This window comes from Triplophysa rosa, linkage group LG21, assembly GCF_024868665.1.
Source record: "Triplophysa rosa linkage group LG21, Trosa_1v2, whole genome shotgun sequence".
NCBI lineage: Eukaryota > Metazoa > Chordata > Actinopteri > Cypriniformes > Nemacheilidae > Triplophysa > Triplophysa rosa.
The window spans coordinates 8,246,739-8,271,459 of NC_079910.1; the positions used below are offsets into that span (position 1 = coordinate 8,246,739).

The 24,721-nt window shown below is 40.1% G+C and overlaps 1 protein-coding gene across 8 annotated transcripts in view; it reads left to right on the plus strand.

Annotated features, from left to right (window-relative positions):
* Positions 1–22,946, plus strand: part of scn8aa (sodium channel, voltage gated, type VIII, alpha subunit a) — a 49,689-nt gene extending 26,743 nt beyond the window's left edge. For 5 of the 8 annotated variants that reach the window (XM_057319990.1, XM_057319993.1, XM_057319989.1 and 2 more), the window contains exons 15-27: positions 550–723; positions 837–1,193; positions 1,274–1,744; positions 2,063–2,180; positions 3,391–3,545; positions 4,808–4,981; positions 10,106–10,228; positions 16,776–17,060; positions 17,220–17,273; positions 17,350–17,487; positions 17,632–17,736; positions 17,829–18,099; positions 18,193–22,946. In XM_057319990.1, coding sequence (XP_057175973.1) covers positions 550–723; positions 837–1,193; positions 1,274–1,744; positions 2,063–2,180; positions 3,391–3,545; positions 4,808–4,981; positions 10,106–10,228; positions 16,776–17,060; positions 17,220–17,273; positions 17,350–17,487; positions 17,632–17,736; positions 17,829–18,099; positions 18,193–19,340 — 3,573 coding nt within the window. In that variant the 3' untranslated portion in view covers positions 19,341–22,946. The remainder of the gene's footprint in view (positions 1–549; positions 724–836; positions 1,194–1,273; positions 1,745–2,062; positions 2,181–3,390; positions 3,546–4,807; positions 4,982–10,105; positions 10,229–16,775; positions 17,061–17,219; positions 17,274–17,349; positions 17,488–17,631; positions 17,737–17,828; positions 18,100–18,192) is intronic. The other 3 variants (XM_057319995.1, XM_057319994.1, XM_057319996.1) reach the window with 1 other exon arrangement.
* The last annotated feature ends 1,775 nt before the right edge of the window (positions 22,947–24,721 follow it).

Genomic DNA, 24,721 nt, shown 5'->3' on the forward strand with positions numbered 1-24,721 from the left:
AAACATCCCTCAGCTGTGACAGAGCGAAATGATCTGTTTGACATATTGTCATCTAGTACTGTGGTGATTTGTCAGTTATCGCGAATACCTGTAAACCAGGATTGTGTGCAGATATGTTGTAATGTCAGTACTATGTTAAAGGGATAGTTTAGCCAAAAATGAAAATGTCATCATTTACTCATCCTCTTGTCTTTTCAAACCTGTATGAGATATTTTGAAGAATGTTGGTAACCGAACAATGGTGGTACCCATTTACTTCTATTGTATAGACACAAAACCAATGAAAGTGAATGGGTGCCGCCATTGTTCGGTTACCAAGATTCTTCAAAATATCTTGTGTTCTGCAGAAGAATGAAAGTCAAGCAGGTTTGAAATGACAAGAGAGTGAGTAAATGATGACAGAATTTTCTTTTTTGGGTGAACTGTCCCTTTTAAGAAAGAACCACTCCAAAAAAGGCACAAACTGATCCAACAAAACCAAACAACTGTTGGGATTTTGAGAGATTTAAATGTTCTGACATTTGCCTAACTTCTACATCTCTTTGCCAGGTGTTTACTGGTATCTTCACTGCCGAAATGTTTGCCAAACTGGTTGCAATGGACCCTTACTACTACTTCCAGGAAGGATGGAACATCTTCGATGGCTTCATTGTGAGCTTGAGCTTGATGGAGTTGGGCTTGGCCAACGTGGAAGGTCTTTCTGTGCTGAGATCATTCAGATTGGTAAGCATTTCTGTTTGAGATGTAGTTTGAGATTTGTATGATAATACAGAAGTCTTGATTTCTAACTGGAAGATTATAATTGGACTCTTTGTTTTTCTCCTGACGTGTAACAGCTGAGAGTGTTTAAGCTGGCAAAGTCATGGCCCACCCTCAACATGTTGATAAAGATCATTGGTAACTCAGTGGGAGCTTTGGGAAACCTGACTTTGGTGTTGGCCATCATCGTCTTCATCTTTGCCGTGGTGGGCATGCAGCTGTTCGGGAAGAGCTACAAGGACTGTGTGTGTAAGATCGATAGGGATTGTGAGCTTCCTCGCTGGCACATGAACGACTTCTTCCACTCTTTCCTGATTGTGTTCCGGGTGCTGTGTGGAGAGTGGATCGAGACCATGTGGGACTGTATGGAGGTGGCTGGACAGGGCATGTGTCTCATCGTCTTTATGATGGTCATGGTTATAGGGAACTTGGTGGTAAGTTACAGCTAGTAGGATACACTGTGTATGTGAACATTGTGAATATTATTAAACTGGTTTTCTCTCTTGCTGATCAGGTCTTGAATCTGTTTCTTGCTTTGCTGCTGAGCTCATTCAGCGCAGACAACCTGGCGGCCTCCGACGACGACGGCGAGATGAACAACCTGCAGATCTCGGTCATCCGCATTAAGAAGGGAATCGCTTGGATCAAGGTCAAAGTTCGAGAAGTGATGAACATCATCCTCAGGAGGAAGGTCACAGATGAGGCCAAGCCGCTGGATGACATGTACGACCGGAATCTGAACTGCATCGCCAATCACACGGGTGTAGACATCAGCCGTGACCTGGACTATCAGAAAAACGGCAACGGCACCACTAGCGGCATCGGCAGTAGCGTGGGCAAGTACATGATCGACGACGACCACATGTCCTTCATCCACAACCCCAACCTGACTGTGTGCGTGCCCATCGCCGTGGGCGAGTCAGACTTTGAAAATCTCAACACGGAGGATTTCAGCAGCGAGTCTGAAGCAGAAGGCAGCAAAGAAGTAAATATGCCACGCAGGCGATGTTGTGATGCATGCATCTGTTTTGGACCAGAGCTTTTAGGCTTTGACCTAGTTGCTGGGTGAAACGTAATGCCCTTTGGTTATCGATTCGGCCTGAGCAATAAATGTTCATTGATTCTAAACAAACGAATTTGCAATTTATTTTTTCTTGCACGATATTGATACAGTGCTGTAGGGTGTTGTATACTGTTTCAGTGTGGTGTTCACATGTATGCAGGCCTTTTAGAACACTGGTCTGTGAAATGCCAACACTGATACTTGTTGTTACACTTTTTTGACTTCTCTGTCTTTGATAAGTTTGATGACATCAGCTCATCAGATGGCAGCACCATTGATATTAAACCAGAGGTGGAGGAAGCAGTCGTGGTGGAAGCAGTGGAGGAATATCTTGACCCTGAAGCTTGCTGGACTGAAGGTGAGACAACAAAACAGCCTTAAACATTTAGTTCCGATGTAGTTTAAGGCCCAATCCCAATTCTACCCCTTACCCCTACACTTTCCCCTACCCCTCTGTTTGGCGCGTTCACGTGAAGGGTTAGTGGTGTCTCAATTCTCTTTTGGTTGGAGGGTTAGGGGTTAGGGGAAGGGCCAGATAGCCCTTCAAACTAAGATTTTTCGTGACCTCACTTCAAACGAAGGGCTAAGAGAAATTTCCAACATGGCCGCTCACTCGAGCAAGCAGACCCATAAATGGAAGTAATTTTTGCCATTAATAAGGATTTTTATGACAATTTTTCCTTTTATGTATGTTACATTCAATCTTGTGTTAGTATTTACGGTGATGTTCTTTTAACGTTTGCAAAAAAATCGCTAAAGTTTGCTAGCGGACAGCACTGATTGCACGATACTAGAAAATATATTTTTATGTCATATACAAGGTGCATCGGCACGTCCTCTGACGTGACGAGCTAGCAACGACGTATATGATGACGTATACCAGTGTAGTAGCGGTGTCACATTTCTTATCGGAAAATTTGTAGCCCTTCCCCTTGCTACTTTGTTTCAAGAGGCAAGGGGAAGGGGCGAGGGGTAGGCGAAGGGGTAGAAAATAGAATTGGGATTGGGCCTAATTCTCTCTTTAAAACCCTATTGTTTTGTTCATTGATTGAAAACACAAAAAAATCTTTTTGAGCACAATAAGTAGGCATAATCTTGTTTAGTTATGCCTACTCTGTGAAATTAAAATAAGAAACGTTAGTCGAACGCATGCACCAGCTCATATGTACGATCAATCTGTAAAATATTCAGATATTATATTGTCACAATTTAAGTCTATTGGCCAAAAATGTTAAATTTTTATAGCAATACATTTTTACTAGACATAGCCTAATAATTGTTCATAGCTAATACTAATACCGTTACCAATACTATTAAAGAAAACTTTTTAGTAAGTACTGTAGAGTACTGAATTAAATAAACTTTGTGGACAGATAATGTTAGAATTAAAAATAATATTTAAATCCATTATCAACATGTCCAAATATCATTGAATCTGTATTTGCATACATATTTTTTTATCTTACTGTAACTTAATGTTATAATATTTACATTGTTGAAAATTGCGTTGCAAGAATATTTTTAAGCGAATAAGTGAGAAATTAATTTTTATGCGTTATGTGCTTCAGCTTGTGTGGCCCGCTATAAGTGTTGTGATGTGCCCATCACGGAGGGCTGGGGGAAGAACTGGTGGTTCCTCAGGAAAACCTGCTATCTTATTGTGGAACACAACTGGTTTGAGACCATAATCATCTTTATGATCCTTCTCAGCAGTGGAGCACTGGTGAGAATGTGTACACACAAACACAGACCCGTCTTATTAGGTATTTGCATGAAAGCATGATGACAATGGTGATGTAACGTATGTAAATTAGGCACAAAAAATAAATTGAATGTACCGTAGTGTATATATTTATTTACTACAGTACTATATTATATTTATTAAGTACTTGTTTTTTTGTGATTCACTGTAAAATAACTCGATGCCCATACCATCTTTTCATTTTCATGAATCACAGAAACAACCAGTTCTAAGGTTTATTTGTTAAAGCTAGGATTTTCACTTGGGAGACGGTAGCAATAACATTCAGTTGAAGTCTTTATATCGTGAAGGTGCAGTTCGAGCTGAAATCGTAGCATGTAGGGACCTGAAGCCAGAACTCCATTGCTGGGTGATTAATGGACTGTACCATTCATCCAATCGGGGATCTATTTCTGGCACTGGAAATGTTCCCTGCATTGACACTGCTAATGTTGCCAAAAAAGGAATGTAATAGAATCAGGGACCTTGTCTTATGCTATTGCTTTTTGAAAGCTGACTCTGCTTGTGTTTTAACTGACTTGTTGCACAAAGACTTTACCTTCTGTTCGGTTGCTTTCAAGTATACCATGTTTTTCCTCTTTTTGCTTTATTTAGAATGAGTAACAGAAAATTATACGTAAAAATATAGTATTTTTTCTCGGCTTTGTGGAGGAGAAGCAAGCCTTTGACAAAAGAAACAAATCCTTAAATCCACCATCCTTCAAAGACATAGGCCCACTTTGAAATTTAGGAGAAGGTTGACTAAAAATGAATTGCACCCACTAATTCCCACATCATTTGTTTGCACGAGCTGCATTGTTCTAGCACCAAATGCACTGAAGGAATTATGCAAATCAGGTCAATAATCCGGTGGTTTTATGAATAAGATACAATCTATATGAGCCTAATTTACATGTACACAAGCGATGGTAGTTTAAACCAGTGGTTCTCAAACTGGGTGCCCCCAAGATGGTTCCAGGGGGCCACAGATTTTGTGGCATTTTATGAAATATAGAAATTCATCATAGATTTTACTGTATGCATTTCAAACATCAGAGACCACCAACCAAAATAATTGATTTCCAGCATTGTATAACTGAATATGTTTTTAGTTGAATTAAGTTTTAAGTTTAAGATTATTCCTTTTTATTTGGGGGGGCACAAAGCGATGCACTCCACTCAAAGGGACCTTATAATGAAAACGTTTGAGAACCACTGGTTTAAACACATGCTGTCTACTGCAGGCCTTTGAGGACGTGTACATTGAGCAGAGGAAAACCATCCGGATCATCCTGGAGTATGCTGACCTTGTCTTCACCTACATTTTCATTCTGGAGATGTTGTTGAAATGGGTGGCCTATGGTTTTGTCAATTACTTCACCAATGCTTGGTGCTGGCTGGACTTCTTCATTGTTGACGTAAGTCTACCTCTTCAATCATTATGTTCGTTGTCAGGCCTGCACATACATGTTTTGTTTATGGGGTCCATCCTGCCATAAACGTATTAGGTGATATGGATTACATACTGTATGTGGATCTTGCTCTTTGCGTCACTCATTTTGAGTGATTATATAATCATTTATATTGATTATAAAATTATGTTTAAGGCTATGAAAATCATATTGGTATAGAAAAACTGTGTAACATTTCATTTTAGGAGGAATGTTAACCGATTTGCATTTCAGACATCAAAACCAGTATTAAACATGTGCGTGTAGACAATAATGTTCACCAGTCACAGCAAAGTAATAAGACGGTTTAAAAATAGCTGGAAACAGTTTGTTTGAACTGTCTAATAGGAAAATGATGTAGCAGGGGAGATGAGAAGACATGTATCTGCCCGCTGTCCTGTTTCCAAGCAGATGCATGTGATCTATGTGATAGTCAAGGGCAAACATGATGATGAACAGGATGGTTTTCTTTTACAGTATAAACAAGATGTGAATGTGTCAGGCAGGACTCAAATGTGATCTTTATATAAAGATGTTGTGTTGTGGTATGCAGGGGTGAAGAGAAAAACTGCGTGCCTCAAATATAACTGCTTATGTAATATATTCTTTGTTTCTAAATCGTGTTATTTCTTAAGATTACATCATCTCTTTAAGAACTATCACCCGTGCATAGCCGTGCAAAAATTCTATATTTCTGTGTGACCCTGAGCTGCTTGAATATTCAATATAAAGAACGATATACTGGTTATGAAGCTTTCTGTCGCATGAAAAATACATTTTGTCTTCCTCCCATTCTATTCAGTTATTAGTCATTTCTTGTACTGTATGCAAGTTGATTGGAGATGTTATTTATCCAATATTTATCCTATATATAATTATCCTGTGGTTGAAATGGAAATTACTTGTCAAAATCAGTATATCAATAACAAAGATTATTGATATGATATTCAAGCATGTATCAGTCCTTAATGAACCTTGTTTTGAATACTTGTACATATTTATAAGATCTTTTATGCTGTGTCAACAATAAGATGTTGGATGTAGCCCGACTATTTTATTTTACCCTTATTGTGAGAGGCACCAAGTGTAATTTGCATTTTGTAGTCTCTTATGATTTACAATCTGTTATTCCATAAACCCAAATTTATATCACCACACAAAGTGTATTTTGTACAACAAATAACTGAAGCTATAGATTCTAAATTCTAAATTATTGTTCTATATTATTTGGTGAAAACTAAATCTTTAAATGGCTAAAATGCTCACACTTGGACTCCAAACTAAAGGATTCAGAGGTTGTGTGGATGTGCTTCTCTCATGATACGTGTAGGACATGTTACAAGTGGAGTGATCATGTCAAGAAGCAAATTGTCTGTTCCGTTGTTCTGACCTTATTCCTGAACTAACAACCTTTCAGCAGAATTTGTACATGCAATATCATGCTGTTTAATGATCTGCTGTGAGAAAATATTAGTCACATACACAGTCCCAACACCTTATTTGATGTCTTATGACGGTAACAAAAAGAGACCATTTTGCAAAATTATTTTGTAAATATAATTTTTATTTAGCAATTTTGTAAGGTAGCAATACATAAACTGAAATTAAAAATATTAAAGGGACAGTTCACCTCAAAATTCTGTCATCATTTACTCAACCTCGAGTTGTTCCAAATCTGTATACATTTCTTTGTTCTGATGAACACAGAGAAAGATATTTGGAAGAATGCTTGTAACCAAACAGTTCTTTGCCACCATTGACTACCATAGTAGGAAAATTTACAATGGTAGTCAAAAGTGCCCCAGAACTGTTTGCTTCCCTGAATTCTTCCAAATATCTTCTTTTGTGTTCAACAGAACAAAGATGTTTTTCATACTATGGTAGTCAATGGTGGCCAAAAACTGTTCGGTGACGAAGCATTCTTTCAATATCTTTCTCTGTAATTGAAAGACAGAATTTTCATTTTTGGGTGAACTGTTCCTTTAATGCATAATCTATTTAAATGGCTAGCATAGATGTATGTACCATAGCCTGATCTCTACATCATAGCTAATGATTTGTTTCGTTCAACTCTCAAAGTGTGAATTTCTTTCTATTTTTCTATAAACTGCAATAGAATGCCAGATTTAGTCAGATGTCTCCAATATAAAAATTCAGATAAATAAAATAGCAGTAGTTCACATCTTCTGTTGAATGGAGCAAAGTTAAACAAATTTAATTTGCTCGGACTACAGTCATACTGTATCCACCCTGTGTCCATCCCCCCTCCTCCTGACGGGACCTATGTGACTGTGGGTGAATTCCTTTTGAAAGTGAGCATCATCGTGCCCTGCTGACTCTGCAGGGCAGAGCACTTAAAGGCATCTATATAGCTTTTATGTTTGCTTTAGCTAATATGAAATAATGCACACAGGTGTCTTTAATTTTAAATTCTTGCCTACCGTCTCTTTATGTGCCATCTCTTAAAACCAAACAAGCATGTAAATATGTAATATTTGGGCCCTAGAATACTCCGTAAACTCCCAGATTTGGTGAATATATGACCTGAAATGAATTGCGATGATATATCTCCCCTGGTTATGTGATCATAAATGTCAAAACAATGTTGGTCATGTGATCATAAATGTCAAAACAATGTCCTTGAAGCGCCCTTGGTACAAGGAATCTTTTGCTCACTTTCATCTGGAATGACCCTGTGAATAGCCTGCCCTTCTCGCAGCGCCTTTCAAGGGCGCAGAATTACCATTTGGAATTCGCCTCTTCCTGGGGTGCTGGACAAACACTCGTGGTAGAACTAGTTGTCCCGGGATGGAAAGGTTCAATCCTCTCTCCCCCACTCAAACCTGCTCTTCCCTCCCTTGAGGTAGTGCTGAGATGTTTTGATGTTGAGGACATACAGCGGTCGGTGAGTGGTCCTCCTGGTATCTGCTGTGTTGATCTAGTCTGCGCTCTGTTCCTCCACTGTTCTTTGCTTGTATGGGTGTGATGCACTTAATGGCTTATTCTTGGGGCCTGCATTATATCCAGCATGTGTGTGTTTGTGTATATTTTTGTACTGTATTTGTGCCATTGTTCCCTATAGTCTGTGTCACCGTATATATCTGTTCCATAACCCACACAGCTTATTATTTGACTACTTTTTGCGTCATATTTTGCTTTACTGTATTATATGATATTTTTTGAGGAAAAAGCATTGATCACTTATTAATCATTCTGAATGGTCATTTTTGGTTGTGTTTTGAATCTGTTCAATTTCAGTTGACTATTTATATTATTTTTATTTTATTTATTTTCCTGTCTTCATTTGGTCACAGCCACACATCTCATTGACCTTGCCTTGCAGAGCGTGAGTGCTGACAGATGAAGAAACTGAGGGGCCATCTCAGCCGGCTCAGGGGGCCCCTGGGCCTCCATAAAGGGGCTTGTGGGTTCCGACTGAGGCTAAAGGTGACAATTACCCCCAAAGATCACATGATCTGTAGATGAAGGAGAAAGCTTTATTGCACTATATTCTCTAAGAAGGGAAATGTTGTGATTATGTGAAACCAATTGAACTGATGTCAGTTGTTCACCAAAAATGAAAATTGAATCATGAACTCACCGATGGTGTTCCATTCAAGTATGCCTTTTTTATTTTGAGGAATACAGAAGACATTTCAAAAAATGTACTGGTCATTTGGGTCCACTCGACTGCACAATGGGCAAAAATGGCTCGTACATTCTTTAAAAAATGTATTTTAGTGTGTTTGATAGTAGAAAGAAAGTCATACAGGTTTGGAACAACATGAAGGGGAGTAAATAATGACAGAATTTTTATTTATGGGTAAGCAGACATCTCTCTCCAGAAATTGTTGATATGTACTGATGCCCTTGAGGGTCATAAAACTTCCACTGATTCTTAGCATGTGTTTTCTAAAATGTGAATATTTTCTAAAGTAAAAGAGCATGATGTCCTAGTCTGTCCTGCCCGCATTTTCATTCAAAATAAAGCTTTCACCTTTAATAGAATCCCCTCTGTGAGTTGGATAGCTTTCAGTGTTGTGGACTTTTGCTGTGGTTTTATCAAGTCTTCGTCAGTGGCTGGTGAAGGTGTGAAGGTCTGTTTGTATTTACCTTTAGAAGGGGACTCAAGCCCGGTCTCTCAAAAACACTGCCTGTCCGTTGACCTTTGATCCTTGAAATAATAAATATCAGCTTTGAAAGTCATTCTCGTTGGACCCTGGGGTTTCTACAAAATCTCTTTTTCATCTACAGCTTTGAGGCATATAGTAAAATCAATAAGGTACTTGAGATGGTGTGCCATGTTGACCGGTGTGACCTCTTTGCGCATACAGTTGCGTTTATTTTAGCTCCATGCTTCTTGTTAGTATGAAGGTCGTTTCGCTTTACCACAATGTTTTCAGTGGCATTTAGAGATTGACCGGGGCTCGAATTCCCTCAGAGTGATTTTTGTCCAATGTCCATTACTATCTGCGATCCCCCAATCCCTCCCTCTGCCGTCAATGTAATACTTGAAACTGATTTGCAATTTGGCATACGTGTCATTTTTACCTGTATTCTTTCTCGCAGGTCCCGTTAGTTTGTGTGTCTTAAATTATATGGGATTTAATGCCTCAGCCAAGAACATCAAGGAGAGACATTGTTAGAAGGGCAAGGGTAAGGTTCTTGCAGTATGTTGGGGTTTTGATGCATCTGCAGGGGTCACCTCTGTCTTCTAAGCCCCCCACGTCCCCAAGGTCCCCTAGTGCTCTATACATCGCCCATGTGTTTTGTCTGTTGTTCTGTCTCTTTCAACCGAAACGTTTCTCCACAGGTGTAAGGAAGCGACATTCCAAAACTAACAGAGAGCGAAATCCTGGGTTTATCCTCCCCTATCTGTACCTGTAACCAATACTAAACATGAGTCTTTCTCTCCTTCTTGGGGATATATACATGTATAAATGCAGTGTTATATATGTATATACCCATCCGAACTGTTGTGTATGTGTGTAAACCAACGTTCCAGGAGCTCTGAAGAGGCCTTCTCTTCCTTCAAGAGCTTTCTCCCGTCTAACAGTATGGATCCTGTTTTGCTTCTCTGTTTCTGTGTAGGTGTCTATAGTCAGCCTTATAGCTAATGCGCTGGGCTACTCCGATCTAGGGCCCATTAAATCACTCAGGACACTAAGGGCCCTGAGACCCCTCAGAGCATTGTCACGTTTTGAAGGGATGAGGGTAAGATACAAAGCTATAGAGCTGATCTCTCTGCATGCCCATTCAGCAGTTACAGCATGCTAGAACTGATCGAACCAAAAAAGACCAGCAAGGACTACCAAACCCCTACCGGGGGAATTTTTATTTAAAAGACAGCCACCAATGAAAAGGCGTTCCTCACCCTTTTCATGCACACCTCCTCTGCACATGTGTTTAATGATTCAGTCATGACGCAGCTGAGATAACTGTGAAAATATGACGCGATATGCATCGCAGGTCTTCCCTGATTTAACACAAATCGGGTGTAGAGTACGATTGACTATTGGTTAACTTAACTGTCTTGCAGAAAGGCAAATGTATCAAAGCTGCCTCATTACAAATGATGATATTACAAATTGGCCTGAGAAAAATAGCACGAAAAATGATAGATGAATCAAATGCAACTCCATTCAATTTCCTTCTCATTTCACACGGCATTTGATCTGCGATTGGCTGTCCATTTGGCCTGATTCTTAACCTCTGCTTTTGATGGAGAGCCTCGCCCCCTTCCTTCCATTTTCCCTCTACACTGACCCTGTCTCTCAGAGAACAACCAGCAGCGCTTACACTTTACTAGATACGATCTCGTACCCCAGTATGCGTTTTAGAAAATGGACACTTTGCTAAGCTCCACCCAACTTTAAACGTTACTGTTGCTTGCTTAGACAAGCTTTACCAAACACTGAATAGGAGATTTGTAAGAGCAGTTTGATTTGAGGTAAAATATGGTTAATGAAGTGGTAAAAATAAACTGGGACAGAATTGTTCCTTATGTTTCTAAAGCATACGCTGTATGTGAGTGTGAAACAGGGAATAGTAGCTCAAGAGTTTTAATGACCGGGACACTTCTCAAGATTAAAAGATCAAATATTTGGTGAAGGAAAGAAGTTTCTACGCTCTCTTTTCTTACTTTCTCAGTGTCCAGCTTTTCCTTAACACACAGGACTTTTACAACATTTAAGATAATAGCAATAACAGTTGATGAGGTGCGATTGGTCAGTAACATTTTAAGACTGGGCTTAGCGAAGAGTAAAAGAATGTGCTGTTTCAACATTAAAGGCATAGTTCACTCAAAAATAAACAGGCTATCATCATTTAATCATGCTCTTGTCATTCTAAACCTGTATTAGAAGAAACTTCCTTTCTTCTGCAGAACACAAAAGAAGATCTTTTGAAGAATGTTGATAACCAAACAACATTGGCCCCCATTGACTTCCATCGTATGGACTCAAAACCACTGAGACATTTCTCAAAATATCGTCTTTTTTGTTTTACATTGAAAGAGTCATATACAGGTTTTGAATGGCATGAACGTTATAAAGTAAAAAAGCAAAAATAAGTTGCAATCAATAATCAATAAGTAAACACTAATCTCTGGAACATCTGCAGTCTGTGAAGTAATTGTAGTTATGGTCATCTATAGTCATCTCGCTAATAAATTCGGACAAAGATACACCGTAATTTCCCCCATGGTTGTAAACAGTGACATCTGGTTGTTGTCATCTTCAGTCTCTCTTACCTGTGGACTGGTTACCCTGAGCTTCTCTTCCCTCCCCACACCTCCTCTCCTGCCCCTCATCAACAGCACTATGCAGCCCCCTCCTCTCTCCCTCCCTTCATTTCCCATCGTCCACTTCAGCCCATCTGGCCCCGCACTGCCTGGCCCAGAGCAGTGTTGAGTAGCCAACCCTGCTGGAGGCTCACCTCACCTCTCTTTGCTTGTCTAGGATTTGCACACGTGACTGTAAAACTAAAACCTCATACGCACACGATTGTGAGTGTGAGAGAGAGATATTTGCTAAGCTTCTGTATCTCTCCGTGTTTCCCAGCCGGTCTTTTAGCAATGTGGAGATGATGTATGTTTAGAAATGGAGATTTTGATTAGTCAGCGGTTTCGAGCTAGTCAACACAGAAGCTTAGGAAATATGCAAAACAGTCTTCTGATACTAGGCATTTCTATATGCACCATGGGAAAATATAGCAATGAGTGAGAGGTTTGTGCTACAGCAGATTTCACTTTTAAACAGCGTGAAAGAGATTCTGTGACCTCACACTGCTGCTATGACTCAAGGTTTGCCTGGTTTCAAACAAGTCAGAAGACCCAAAAATGACAGACAATTAAAACTGTATTTGAGCTATATTGTTGATTCTCAAGCTTTGGAGACCTGCAGCACAGCAGATTTTGGTTTGTCCCATTTTTAACATGCTTGTTAACAAAGATCTTAAGTGTCCGTGCCCAAAATCAACCCCTGTACCCCCTGCCATTCACTATTTTTGACTTTACTTCACTAATATAGTGAAGAAGTGAATGATAGGAACTGAATTAAATGTACCTGAATTGCTGCTGGTGTCAAAACGCAGCAATTCATTAATTCAGTGCACCATGGGATTGAATGAGCGCGCTTGATAATATCCACTATGGTTTCAGACAACACTAAAAATAGCGGTACGCATAAACAATGGACTATAAGGGTATAGGGGGGCTATTTTGGACCCAGCCAGTATGTCCGATAAAGGAGACATACAAAATATGTAGTGCTGTGGGTCGCCAGGATCTTCACTAAGCTATACAAAACTCAGCTATACATGTTTGCACTTACTGTACTTTTTATAGTATTTTATATTTTTATCTTAATGCTCTTTAGCACTTATTCTCAAGCTTGCATTGTCATTTTTGGGTGAATCGAAACTGTGTTTTCATAGATTTGAATGGAATGTACCAATAATTGGATTCATGAGGGTGTGTGAAATCATTTTTATGTAACCTGTAGCTGCATATACAGCAAGTCAAATTACAAAGAGAACAAGTTTCTGAATTCCGACCCTAGTAAATAACCAATTTTAATGTCCATCAACTGATATGCTGTTTTGTTTGAATTACAAAAAAGTTACAAATGAATAAATAACTTGACATGGAGACACAACAGTGGATAGATAGATCATTGCACCAATGGAAACAGTTTAAAACGTTTGCAATTAAATGCACCATTTTGTAACGGTTACATTTATCAAATACAACAACAAGACCCTTACTAGGTTTATCTTCTTCAATTATTTTGTTCTATTGTAGATTATTTACCATAAAATATCAAACCAGCCAGTTTGAAAGGACATGCATCTCTCCACATTGCTGCATCTCTCCTGTCACTTTATTTATTGATTTTAACGGTTCTTGAGATTGCACAAAGATGTCATGTAACACGCATGTTCTTGAGATTGCAAATGCACATTATGCACTTTTGAAAGCCATTTTCCCTCACTTTAATATCTGTGTCGATCCTCACATAGTATATATGACAGATTTAAACCTAGTAGTCTCTATTAAAAAGATGTACAGTGATTCTCCTGACAAATGCTTTTTTTCTGTGGGTCTTTCACACATAGGGTATACCTACAGTATATTCCAAAATTCCAAATTCTTATTTAGACTGTCAACATTACTTCATATGATTGACATTTCCTGAATAGTAAGTAAACAAATGGACAGATTTATTTGTAATATTTAATATTGTTAATGTTAAGAGCTACATACAGCCTGGTCCCAGCATTTTCCGAGAGAATCCGGTCGTCTGTCGTGCCTCTCTGTGTGTTTAAGGGGGGAATATGGCTCCACTTTTCAGTCTGTGAGAGATCTGCATGCTCAGCTGCCTGCCTGAGAACTGCGGCCTCGGCTGCCTAACACAGTTAGTGAGCGTCTTCTGACACGCTCTGCTCATCGCTAATCACTGACGGACCATGTCCTGAGATGGACTGTGGGGGAAGGGAGGGACGTGGAGGCAAAAGGGGCATGGTGGGGGGGTTGATGTCATGTGTTCAATGATGCTCAAGCTTGCTATGGCCAAGTCAGGGTGGTGGGGAAAATGTGTTTAGTTCCTAGGGTGAAATTGTTCGTTTTGGGAATGTAGAAGTCGTTGTGTGAGTCTGTGTGGCATATATGTATGGAAGGTGTATTTGACGCTCGCATCCATTTTTAGAAACAGTCTGCTAGCACACCGAGAGTATGAACATCAAAGCAAGGATAGATGGGTAGAGTTACGAGTTATGTCCATTTTTAGGATTTGATAGATTTATAGGCTGTTTTAACAAGTATATGGGAATAATTTTGTGTAGAAGTCACAGGCCACCCAAGAAAAAAAGATTAAGCTCGAAACCTAATACTGAGAATATATTCTATTTAGAGATTTGGCAAACCTCTGCTTAAGCCACGCAAGCTGTATGTGGTTTCTACATTTCACTACTACCACCAAAAGATTAAATTTACAGTATGTTTAGTTTAGACATCTCACTAATGTAAATGTTTGGCTTCTGAATATTGGTTACCTTATGTGATATTCAAGGCCTAACGAAGTTTTTCTTCAGGGGGTTTATCATCACAACCAGACCACTTGACCCCTTGTTCTGCCTGAAGGTTGCTCATATGTTAGCTGTAGGTTAGCTAAACACGTGCTTAGATATTATGCACTGATGTCTCATTAGCCAAGCTAATATGCATTCAAGATCAAGTTAGCTGTAATCGTGGTTATGCATGTATGAATAAAAAATGTTACGTGCTGTGTAGACCCAAACATTACAATTGTCATACTAACACAATACAACAAGATGAAGGCGTTAGCTGGCACGACTTTGTGACCATAATCAAAGATAATAGATATTAAAATTGATGTTAAGATTAGATGTTAAGATACTGCTATTACTATAAATGGGTGACAGGGGGAATGCAACGCTCAAAATGGCCACTCTTACTAAGGAAGTCCCACCTTCCAGTAAAAAGAGACAATCGTCAACCGTTAAAGACTGTTCTCTGGGTAGAAGCTTTATGAAGTCTCCTGAGGTGCTGGCCAAGCTGTGTGTTGCTGAAGCAACCTAAAAATTGTTATAGCACAATTTAAGCTTAAAGCGGCCCTAACACACGCGGTTTCTGCCAATCTCATATTAATCTTGAGTACCTATAGAGTAGTTTTGCATACTTCGTATCTCGAAGAATATTTAGTTTGATCACATTTATAAAAGATAGATACAGCGGTACGATTATTTCCGAAAGCATACGGCGCGTGCAGGGGGGAGGGGTAGGCTGAACTAAAGCACGTGCGCACCCATTGCCAACAAAACACAGACATCAGTTTCACTCACTACATGCGGTTCATGTCCGGCATCTTTTAGCGCTGGGAGGGCTCCATATATTGGTTTCAAACGATCTCCAAATCCAGCGTTATATCCACCATTTATATAATATTCATCACCCAAATGCAGTGAACAAAATAACACCTGAACTTCGCGAACGTATGCTCTCTCACCTGCACACAAGTGAAAGTGACGTCTGCGCATGCTCCTTCTCCTGCTCTCTTTGCTGCCGCATGCTTTTCCGGGAGAATTGTCCAATAAGGGACTAAGAAAAAATGTTACGAAACAGTTTTATATAGTATGTTTGAAAAAAACTTTCAGAAACCGGTACAATCGCTGGGGGAGTGTATCGAGCACAGAATACTCGTTTTTTGACAAGTTGACCATGTTAAGCATGAGAAGACAGCACGTTTAACATTGTAAAGAAATTAGAATGCATGACACACCGTTGCACCACTCCTTTAAGGGACAGTTAATAACTCAAATATTACCCTGGAAATAATGTCATAATTTACATATGTTTCTTTGCTTGATCGCATCAGACGTCATGTTTGGTCAAATTTATTCGACCTTATTTCATTTATTCGATCGAAAACCGAACATACTTTTTTGCTACTTTCGGCTGAATAATTTCGGTTGCCAAACATTCGCTGCAGCCATAATTTTAACATGTGTTTTTTTTTAGAAATCTGTCTTCCCCAATTCAAGTACAGTAAATAGGAGTCTTGCATGACTGAAATAGCTGCCCGAAGGTGTTGCAAACATGGCCGCCAAATTCCACAACTTCCCTAAAAGGACTTTGCCATAATATTAATTATTTACATATAAGAACACAAACCAACACATTTCTGTAGAAGGTTACACACATGGGTGTAATGAGGAAGGCGGGACGAGAGCCATGGGGCAGGCATGCGGGACCGGTGTGCGTACAGCTGATACTCATTATCACTCACGCCACCGGCCCCGCCTTCCTGCCCCACGGCTCTCGTCCCGCCTTCCTTGCTACAATGGGTTTTTACAACCTTTGAATGAAGATAACACATGAATTGATCTAAAAACAACAAGCAGCTTAGAAGAATTTACTGTATGAGAAGGTGCTCTCTATAGATTAATTATTTTGTTTTAAAGATGCCTTTCTTGGATGGCCGTGTGACTGAAAATGTCCATTCAGTGGACATTAGTGTACAGAGAAAATAATGTCAATTTTAATATTAAACAAAAAAATGAGAATAAATACTCCCATTATTATTTGTAGAATAACCGTATCCGTTTGTTGTGCCATGCAAATATGCAGCCACCGTGTGAGGGTTTGGATGTGTTTGAATGTGTGTTTCTATGTTTGATTGTTTTCCAGGGGCATTTCCAGTATCTTACACTATATTGCCTTGTTTCTCCCACTTTGCTCTAGGTGGTAGTCAACGCCCTGGTGGGTGCCATCCCTTCCATTATGAATGTGTTGCTGGTTTGCCTCATCTTTTGGCTGATATTCAGTATCATGGGTGTCAACATGTTTGCGGGCAAGTACTACTACTGCTTCAATGAAACATCAGAAGAATACTTCCTTCCCGATGTGGTCAACAACAAAACGCAGTGCCTTGAACTGATACATCAGAACTTCACTGAAGTGCGCTGGAAGAACGTCAAAATCAACTTTGACAATGTGGGTGCGGGTTACTTGGCTCTCCTGCAAGTGGTGAGAATTCCTCTATTATCTGTTTAACAGTCACTACCCCACTTTAACTGAAATGTACATTTACAGGAATTACATAATTCCTTAGCATCTGGTCAAGCTCTATATGATGTTTTTCTAGTACATTCTTATAGCCGTTAACTGGTTCCCTTGTTCTTTAAGGCAACATTCAAGGGATGGATGGACATTATGTATGCAGCGATCGACTCGCGAAGGGTGAGAAGTTTGGTCAATCTGGCCAATCTTTGACGTTAGCCAAAGGTATCCACTTATAAAGTCATTCTGTCTGTAGGTGGAGGACCAGCCAGTGTATGAGTACAACATCTACATGTACATCTACTTTGTCATCTTTATCATATTTGGCTCTTTCTTCACCCTCAACCTCTTCATTGGTGTCATCATTGATAACTTCAACCAGCAGAAGAAAAAGATAAGGGTTTACTCTGCACTTTTAGTGTAAACTTGAGACTTCACATTTATTTCTACCTTGTTAACCATTTGGTCTGTGATTTTACTATAACTTTCATGGAGATTGCTTGAGTAGATTGTAACCAGTTTTTGTATGTGGCTATACTTTGGAGGTCAGGATATCTTCATGACGGAAGAACAGAAGAAGTATTACAATGCTATGAAAAAACTTGGCTCAAAGAATCCCCAGAAACCCATACCTAGACCCCAGGTACACCACGCCTTTACATATCTTTATTTTAGACAAGGATTGAGGACTTTTTTTAGATGAAATCTCAAATGTGTTACATTTTTTGTCTACAGAACAAGCTCCAGGGGATGGTGTTTGACTTTGTGACACAGCAGGTCTTTGATATTTCAATCATGATCCTCATCTGTTTGAACATGGTCACCATGATGGTCGAGACAGACGATCAGTCAGTGGAAACCGAGAACATCTTGTACTGGGTCAACTTCATCTTCATTGTGTCTTTCACCTCAGAGTTTGTCCTCAAGCTCTTTGCACTGCGTCATTATTATTTCACCAACGGCTGGAACATCTTTGATTGTGTTGTGGTCATTCTCTCCATCGTGGGTAAGTGAACAGTGTTTTTCCTCATTTAGTTTATTATTCAGGTTTTGGATGTAATTTTGTCATCTAAACCCCTTGTTTCTCTTCACACTATAGGTATGTTCCTGGCAGACTTGATTGAAAAGTACTTTGTGTCCCCAACGCTGTTCAGAGTAATCCGTCTAGCTCGAATCGGCCGTATCTTGCGTCTGATCAAAGGGGCGAAGGGTATTCGAACCTTACTGTTTGCCCTGATGATGTCACTGCCAGCCTTGTTCAATATCGGCCTTCTTCTTTTCTTGGTCATGTTTATCTTTTCTATCTTCGGCATGTCAAATTTTGCCTATGTCAAGCGGGAGGCTGGCATAGACGACATGTATAACTTCGAGACATTTGGAAATAGCATGATCTGCCTGTTCATGATAACCACCTCGGCGGGTTGGGACGGTCTTCTGGCTCCCATTCTTAACTACCCACCAGATTGTGACCCAAATCTGGAGAATCCAGGTACCACAGTGAAAGGCAACTGCGGAAACCCATCGGTGGGCATTTTCTTCTTTGTCATGTACATCATCGTCTCTTTCCTCATCGTGGTAAACATGTACATTGCAATCATTCTGGAGAACTTCAGCGTTGCCACAGAGGAGAGCGCCGATCCACTATGCGAAGACGACTTTGAGTCCTTCTACGAGATCTGGGAAAAGTTCGACCCCACCGCCTCCCAGTTCGTCACCTTCGCCAAGCTGAGCGACTTCGCCGACACTCTGGAGCACCCGCTACGCGTTCCCAAGCCCAACACAATTGAGCTGATCGCCATGGACCTGCCTATGGTGAGCGGTGACCGCATTCACTGCCTGGACATCCTGTTTGCCTTCACCAAACGCGTGCTGGGTGATAGCGGAGACCTGGACATGATGCGTCAACAGATGGAGGAGCGCTTCATTGCTGCCAATCCTTCCAAAATTTCTTTCGAGCCCATCACCACAACTCTGCGGCGTAAGCAAGAGCACATATCCGCTTCCATCATCCAGCGGGCATTCCGCGCCCATCTGATTCGCAAAGGCTTCATCTGCAAACGGTTGCTAAGCAGCAGCAGGCTGGAGAACGGTGGAACCAATCAGGACAAGAAGGAGGGGACGCCTTCGACTGCCTCGCTGCCGTCCTACGACAGCGTGACCAAACCAGAGAAGGAGAAGCTGGATGAGAGCGACAGCAAAGGCCAAAAGGGCAAAAACCAAAAAGATGTCAAGGAATCAAAGTGTTAGGAATGATGGTTCAGTGCTACCGAACTGAGACTGAAACTGAAATCTATTACAAGTGTATAGAACAAATCATTTGCAACTAAGTCACAGAAAATCTTTGGGGGAATAAAGGTTGTTTACAGATAACAAAACCGTTGTTCACAGATGCAACAGGAAGCAGCTTGGTGTTTACCAATTGAATGATGACCAAACCAACCAACCTATGAGCTTACTGTGCTACATCTGTGCTCAGCGACCAAGATTTTACTGTTTCAGTCGCAGCCGACGAGGCGCATGCAAACAAAATAAAGACCTATGGCAGACATCTTTGATAGGGACCACCTGCCAAGGGACCAAACAGTACAAAGAGACGTAAAAGCTCATAAGATGGACTCCTTTGCACCACCACATGTGGAGTGCAGCATTCCTCCGCTACGGACATCGATTTCAAACACTACACTGCCGAAATCCAACGCAAACCTCCCACTCATTCCAGGAGGATTCCCGGACATTGCGTTTTAACCATAACCAGTAATAACAATGTAAACTCAATCATGTGGAGTGTCCGTGAAAACAAAAAAAAAACAGAACATTATGCAAGGGTTTTCAGTTGTTTGCGGTGAATTCATCACCTTATTTGACCCACAAAAAAGTAAGGGGAAAAGTTCTGCCCATGCCATCCATCTCGTCATCATCTCTCTGTTATACTATCAGAAAAAATACATTTTATACATGGGCTTTCACATTGATATTGGGACGGGGGTTTATCAGGGTTTGGGACTTATTCAGACCGAGTTCCAGGTAATAAATAACTAATTGTGCTCGTTCAATGCATAGAAATGACTTGCATGGTGGCATGTTTTGATCAGGAATCATGCATGTATAATCATAGTCCACTCGACACTGCTACTCGGACCACATCAGTGGCGCGACCATACGTTCGGATACCATCCACTAGTATTAAATTTAGATTTAGCTGGGAAATGATTGGTCGATAGTAACATATTTAACTACTGGCAAGTATATTTGTACTTACCCCTCATGAAGCTTGCTTCCTGATTAACTCACTCTCATTACATGCGTCATGTGAGTATTTTGAGGTCAAAGCTATTTCACCGTTTGGATGTACAGTGTGGGAAAGATCTGAAAATGCGTTCACACAGGTGTCTCACTGCCCTAGTTTTCAGGAAGGGTGGACATGTTCGATGAGCTAATCTGGAGAAATGTTTCGCTGAGAACAAACTTCGATTTGATTATTTTTGCACCAGCAATAGAACAAAGATTCAACTGCCCCTCAATGTGCAGCTGAGGCTCCGATTATAGGGTCTTCAAATGTTACAGCCTCCATGCCATTTAAACAATTCTTTGTCAGTCGGGACCAGGCCTCAAAGGGAGGCATTATCTTCAATGCAGATTTTTGTGGAAGTAGTCGTCGTCGTCATGTCGATACGTTCTCATGTTTACCATTAAAAAGTTGTCAGTTTCGGTTGTTATGTTTTGTCTTAAAGATGAAGGAAAGCAATCGAGTAGCCAGTTTCAATGCATCCCCGAAATATCAGCTATGGCCTTATGCAGCAGGTACACAAGGAAGGCAGCAGTTTTTTTTTATCTTAGTGAGCAACAACGATCATACTAGAAATTGGCGTTTTAACAAATTTGTAATTTGCAAATGTACCTGTTTTTTTTTTTTTCGCCACATACAAGACAGTACAAAGACTTGTTACCTCCTGAGCAAACTGCCATCTCTTGCTCCGGGTGCAAGAGAAATAGATTATGGTACAGTATTTTACACTATTTCATTTATATTTTTAAAATGGTTAATTTCCCCCTATAAGGATTAATGCTTATCCTGGTGTGGGCTAGCCCAGTATCTGTGCGTATAGAGGTAAAGTGGACCACAGACAACGACGCAATGGTGATACTGTCGTGTCCTTGCATACCAGCGATTATAAAGTAAGATTAGACTGCCGGGGTCAGAAGGCGTTCACCACCAGAGCCAGCGTGTGTGAACTTGAAGAAAAGAGCACACAACCAGTTTACAAACCCAATTCCTCTACTTTTTAGACCTGCCTAGGTCTGCTTACTGCCTGAGGTCTCCAGATCAGTGTGGGTGCTGTGGACCTGAACCAAAACAGGCCCAGTTACACCCACCCTTAGACTACCGTGTAGTTTTCCTCCAACCTCATTTCAGTTTAGATGTGAAGGGATCCAATCAAAATTCATTATTACCACTGTTATGTATCATTCAGTGTACAGAAGGGGGAAATGATGTACATGGCACAATTGCTGAGAAGAATGAACTTTTTGGGGAAAACACTAAGCATTGTAATATATATTTTTTCTTTTAAATGGCATGCTTTGTTGTGGGTTTTGTAAATACAGAATTTTAAAGAATTACTGCTATTACTCTAATAATAAATTATAACAATGATATAGAATGGCTTCCAGCTGACGCCCTTATGTCACATATTTTCCTTTTTTTCTAACACTTTTCACTTTTATTAAAGGGAATTGAATGATATACCATATCGAAGATATTCTATTAGACAAAGAATATATACATATATAATATATGTTATGTTATATATGTGTATATATAATATACTGTATGTATGAAAGGATATATGAATGAGCACGGTAACATTTCATTTATATGCAACATGTCCAGTGGATGTCAAACGATTTATGTTGGAGACGAACTCACGCACGATTGTTATCAGCGCTGCTTTTCGATATTTTAACCAGATACTGTATGACAAGAGAGTTATGCTACCAGCACACCTCTGTAAACCTCTGAGTTTCTATTGACGCACCTACAAACACGTTACATACGCAAGAACGCACGTATTCCCCATCCTCCCTATGGACATTTTGTAGTCACACGCCCGAGTCTGAAAGTCGAAACGTTCACAGAGCCAAACATGTATTCTAAGGCCTCCCCAAACAATTCAGTGCTGTAACTCGTGGGCCTGAACAACAGAGTTTTGTATGCATTTCGTATCTGTTTTTTATGTGTTCGGTGGTCTGTTTCTAGTGCTATTTCACTGATTGTTGTGTGCCTTTTTCTGCATTTTCTCCATGTTCCTACATTTTCTAAATTGCATTTTGTCGCAATTTCGGAGGATGGTGCCATATGTGACATTTAGTTTATCGGAGGGGAGAGAGATGCAAAATGGAACACAATGCAAATCAGGGACTACAGTATGAACAAGGCGCCTGGTTTACTGCCAGAGGAACACTAGAACAACCGAGCAAGCCCACTTCTTCCAGATTTGATGTTACGAAATCTTCTGATGTTCTGTTTTCTGTACTTTGTGTATCATCCACTTGGCTTGTACAAAAAATAGCTTGCCTTCAGACTTTTGTGTTCTCGCCATCTTTGAAACTCACTTTTGTATTGGTATTCAGTTACTGGACTTCCATTTTTAGCATGACTAAAATGCTTTTCCATTTTGCTGAAAAGAATTCAAAAGTGCTTTTCAAACTGTTGTTTTGTTTCACACAGTGTTGTAGGAGGTCGTATAATGGGTGTGTATGGCACAACCACTGGAACTCTTAGTAACAACATATAAAAGATTGTCTTCATTTGAGCACGAAACTTTTTATTAACAATAAAGCAGCCTTCCAGTTGCACAGCGTGTTCACTGATTCACTGATTCCCATACAGTAAAGCTACACCTGTCTAATGAGTACATGTGACATTAACTCTTGCCATAGATGGGAAACTTCTACTGCACTGTTCGCAACAAGGATTTCATTGTTTTGAATGTTTCATTTGGTTTTTACTTCAAATGTATTCTATTTTAATTGATTTGGTCTTTTGTTAGTTTCATTCGTTTGTCAATACATTTAGTTCATTCATAATTTAGGGCAGACAAAGTTGAGTTTAATTTGTCATTTATGCACCCTCACGTCGTTCCAAACCTGTATGACTTTCTTCTGCAGAACACACAAAAAGATATTTTGAAGAATGTTGATACTGTAAGTGTAAACAACAATAGCTCCCATTGACTTCCATTGAATGGACACATCATACAAGTTTAAATGGCATAAGGGTGAAAATCGATAACAGAATTTCTATTTTTGGATGAACTATTCCTTTAAATAATATAAATAAATGGTCACAGATTTACCTCTATCAAGTGACATTTTCATGTTAAAAAGTTTCTAATTTTAAAAAGAACATTTTTTAAAGCCGTTTTAAATATATGGATATTTAAAGATAAAGATACAGAAATTCTTTAGTTATAGCTTTAATTCAGCTAATGAAAGTACCAAATTTATAAGAATGCTGTTTTGCTCGAAATGAGATGCGATCCACATTACACTTAACCAGCATCACTGAATCCCACTGCAGATGATGTCAGGAAATGTCCCACTGCCATGTCACAGTTTGGCTGCGAGATCAATAAAAAGCCATTAGCTCTGGGCTTAAATATCAGTGACACCCATTTGACCACCCAGCTTCAAGGGAAATGCATCCGATCTACCACACTTTTATTTCGCTGGTAAAAAAGAAAATGACGTAAAACTGAAGATAAGTGTGTATATAGGCTAATAGCCCTGTTGAAAAACCAGCATATGCTGAGTTAGGTTTGTTTTGATGCTGGTTTGACCAGCTTAAACCAGCTAAGGACCAGTTTAAACCAGCACATGACCAGCTTAAACCAGCATCAAAACATACCAAACCAGCATATGCTTTTTTTCAACAGGGAGCATTTAGACATTTCCTTATCTACCTCGCCTCCATTTCACAGCTTGCGTTTATTCGGCCCTTATCTGTAAGTCGCTTGCTCTCTTATGTGCTCCGTTATTCGCATCGTAAAACCGTCCGACACATGATATCCAACCCAACTCTGAACCGCCACACATGGTACAAACCTGGACTTTATCTTAAAATGTCTGTCTGTCTGAACCCCCACCCCTCTCCTTTTTCAGTATGTGCTCGGCGTGATGGAGAGAGAGAGAGAGAGAGAGAGAGAGAGAGAGAGAAAGGGTGCGGCGGAGAACTGCAGTGCAGATAAATGAATGCACCATTGCCGGCTGAGTCAGCAGCCCGCTCCCTGTTTTGCCCGCTGCCTGCACCAACTGTGTCTGAGGAGAAACAACATGCGTGCAGGAAACACACACAACCAGTCAATAGGTCTTATGCCAGATCGAAGATGGACAGAGCTTTTTGCTCCCAGCGGTTCAATTGCGCATTATAGGCGCGTGGCGCAGGGAGTTGTTGCGCGCTTGGAAGCTTCTTGACCCAATTCCTTCACAGCCCATAAAAATATACCAAATCTGTCTCTTTATTGCGGTCTGTTTTGACAGTGTGCCATCATAGTAGCATATGCAATATGATGTACACGCATATGCATGTGTTGAATATTTAAAAACAATATATATTTTAAGAAGGGCAT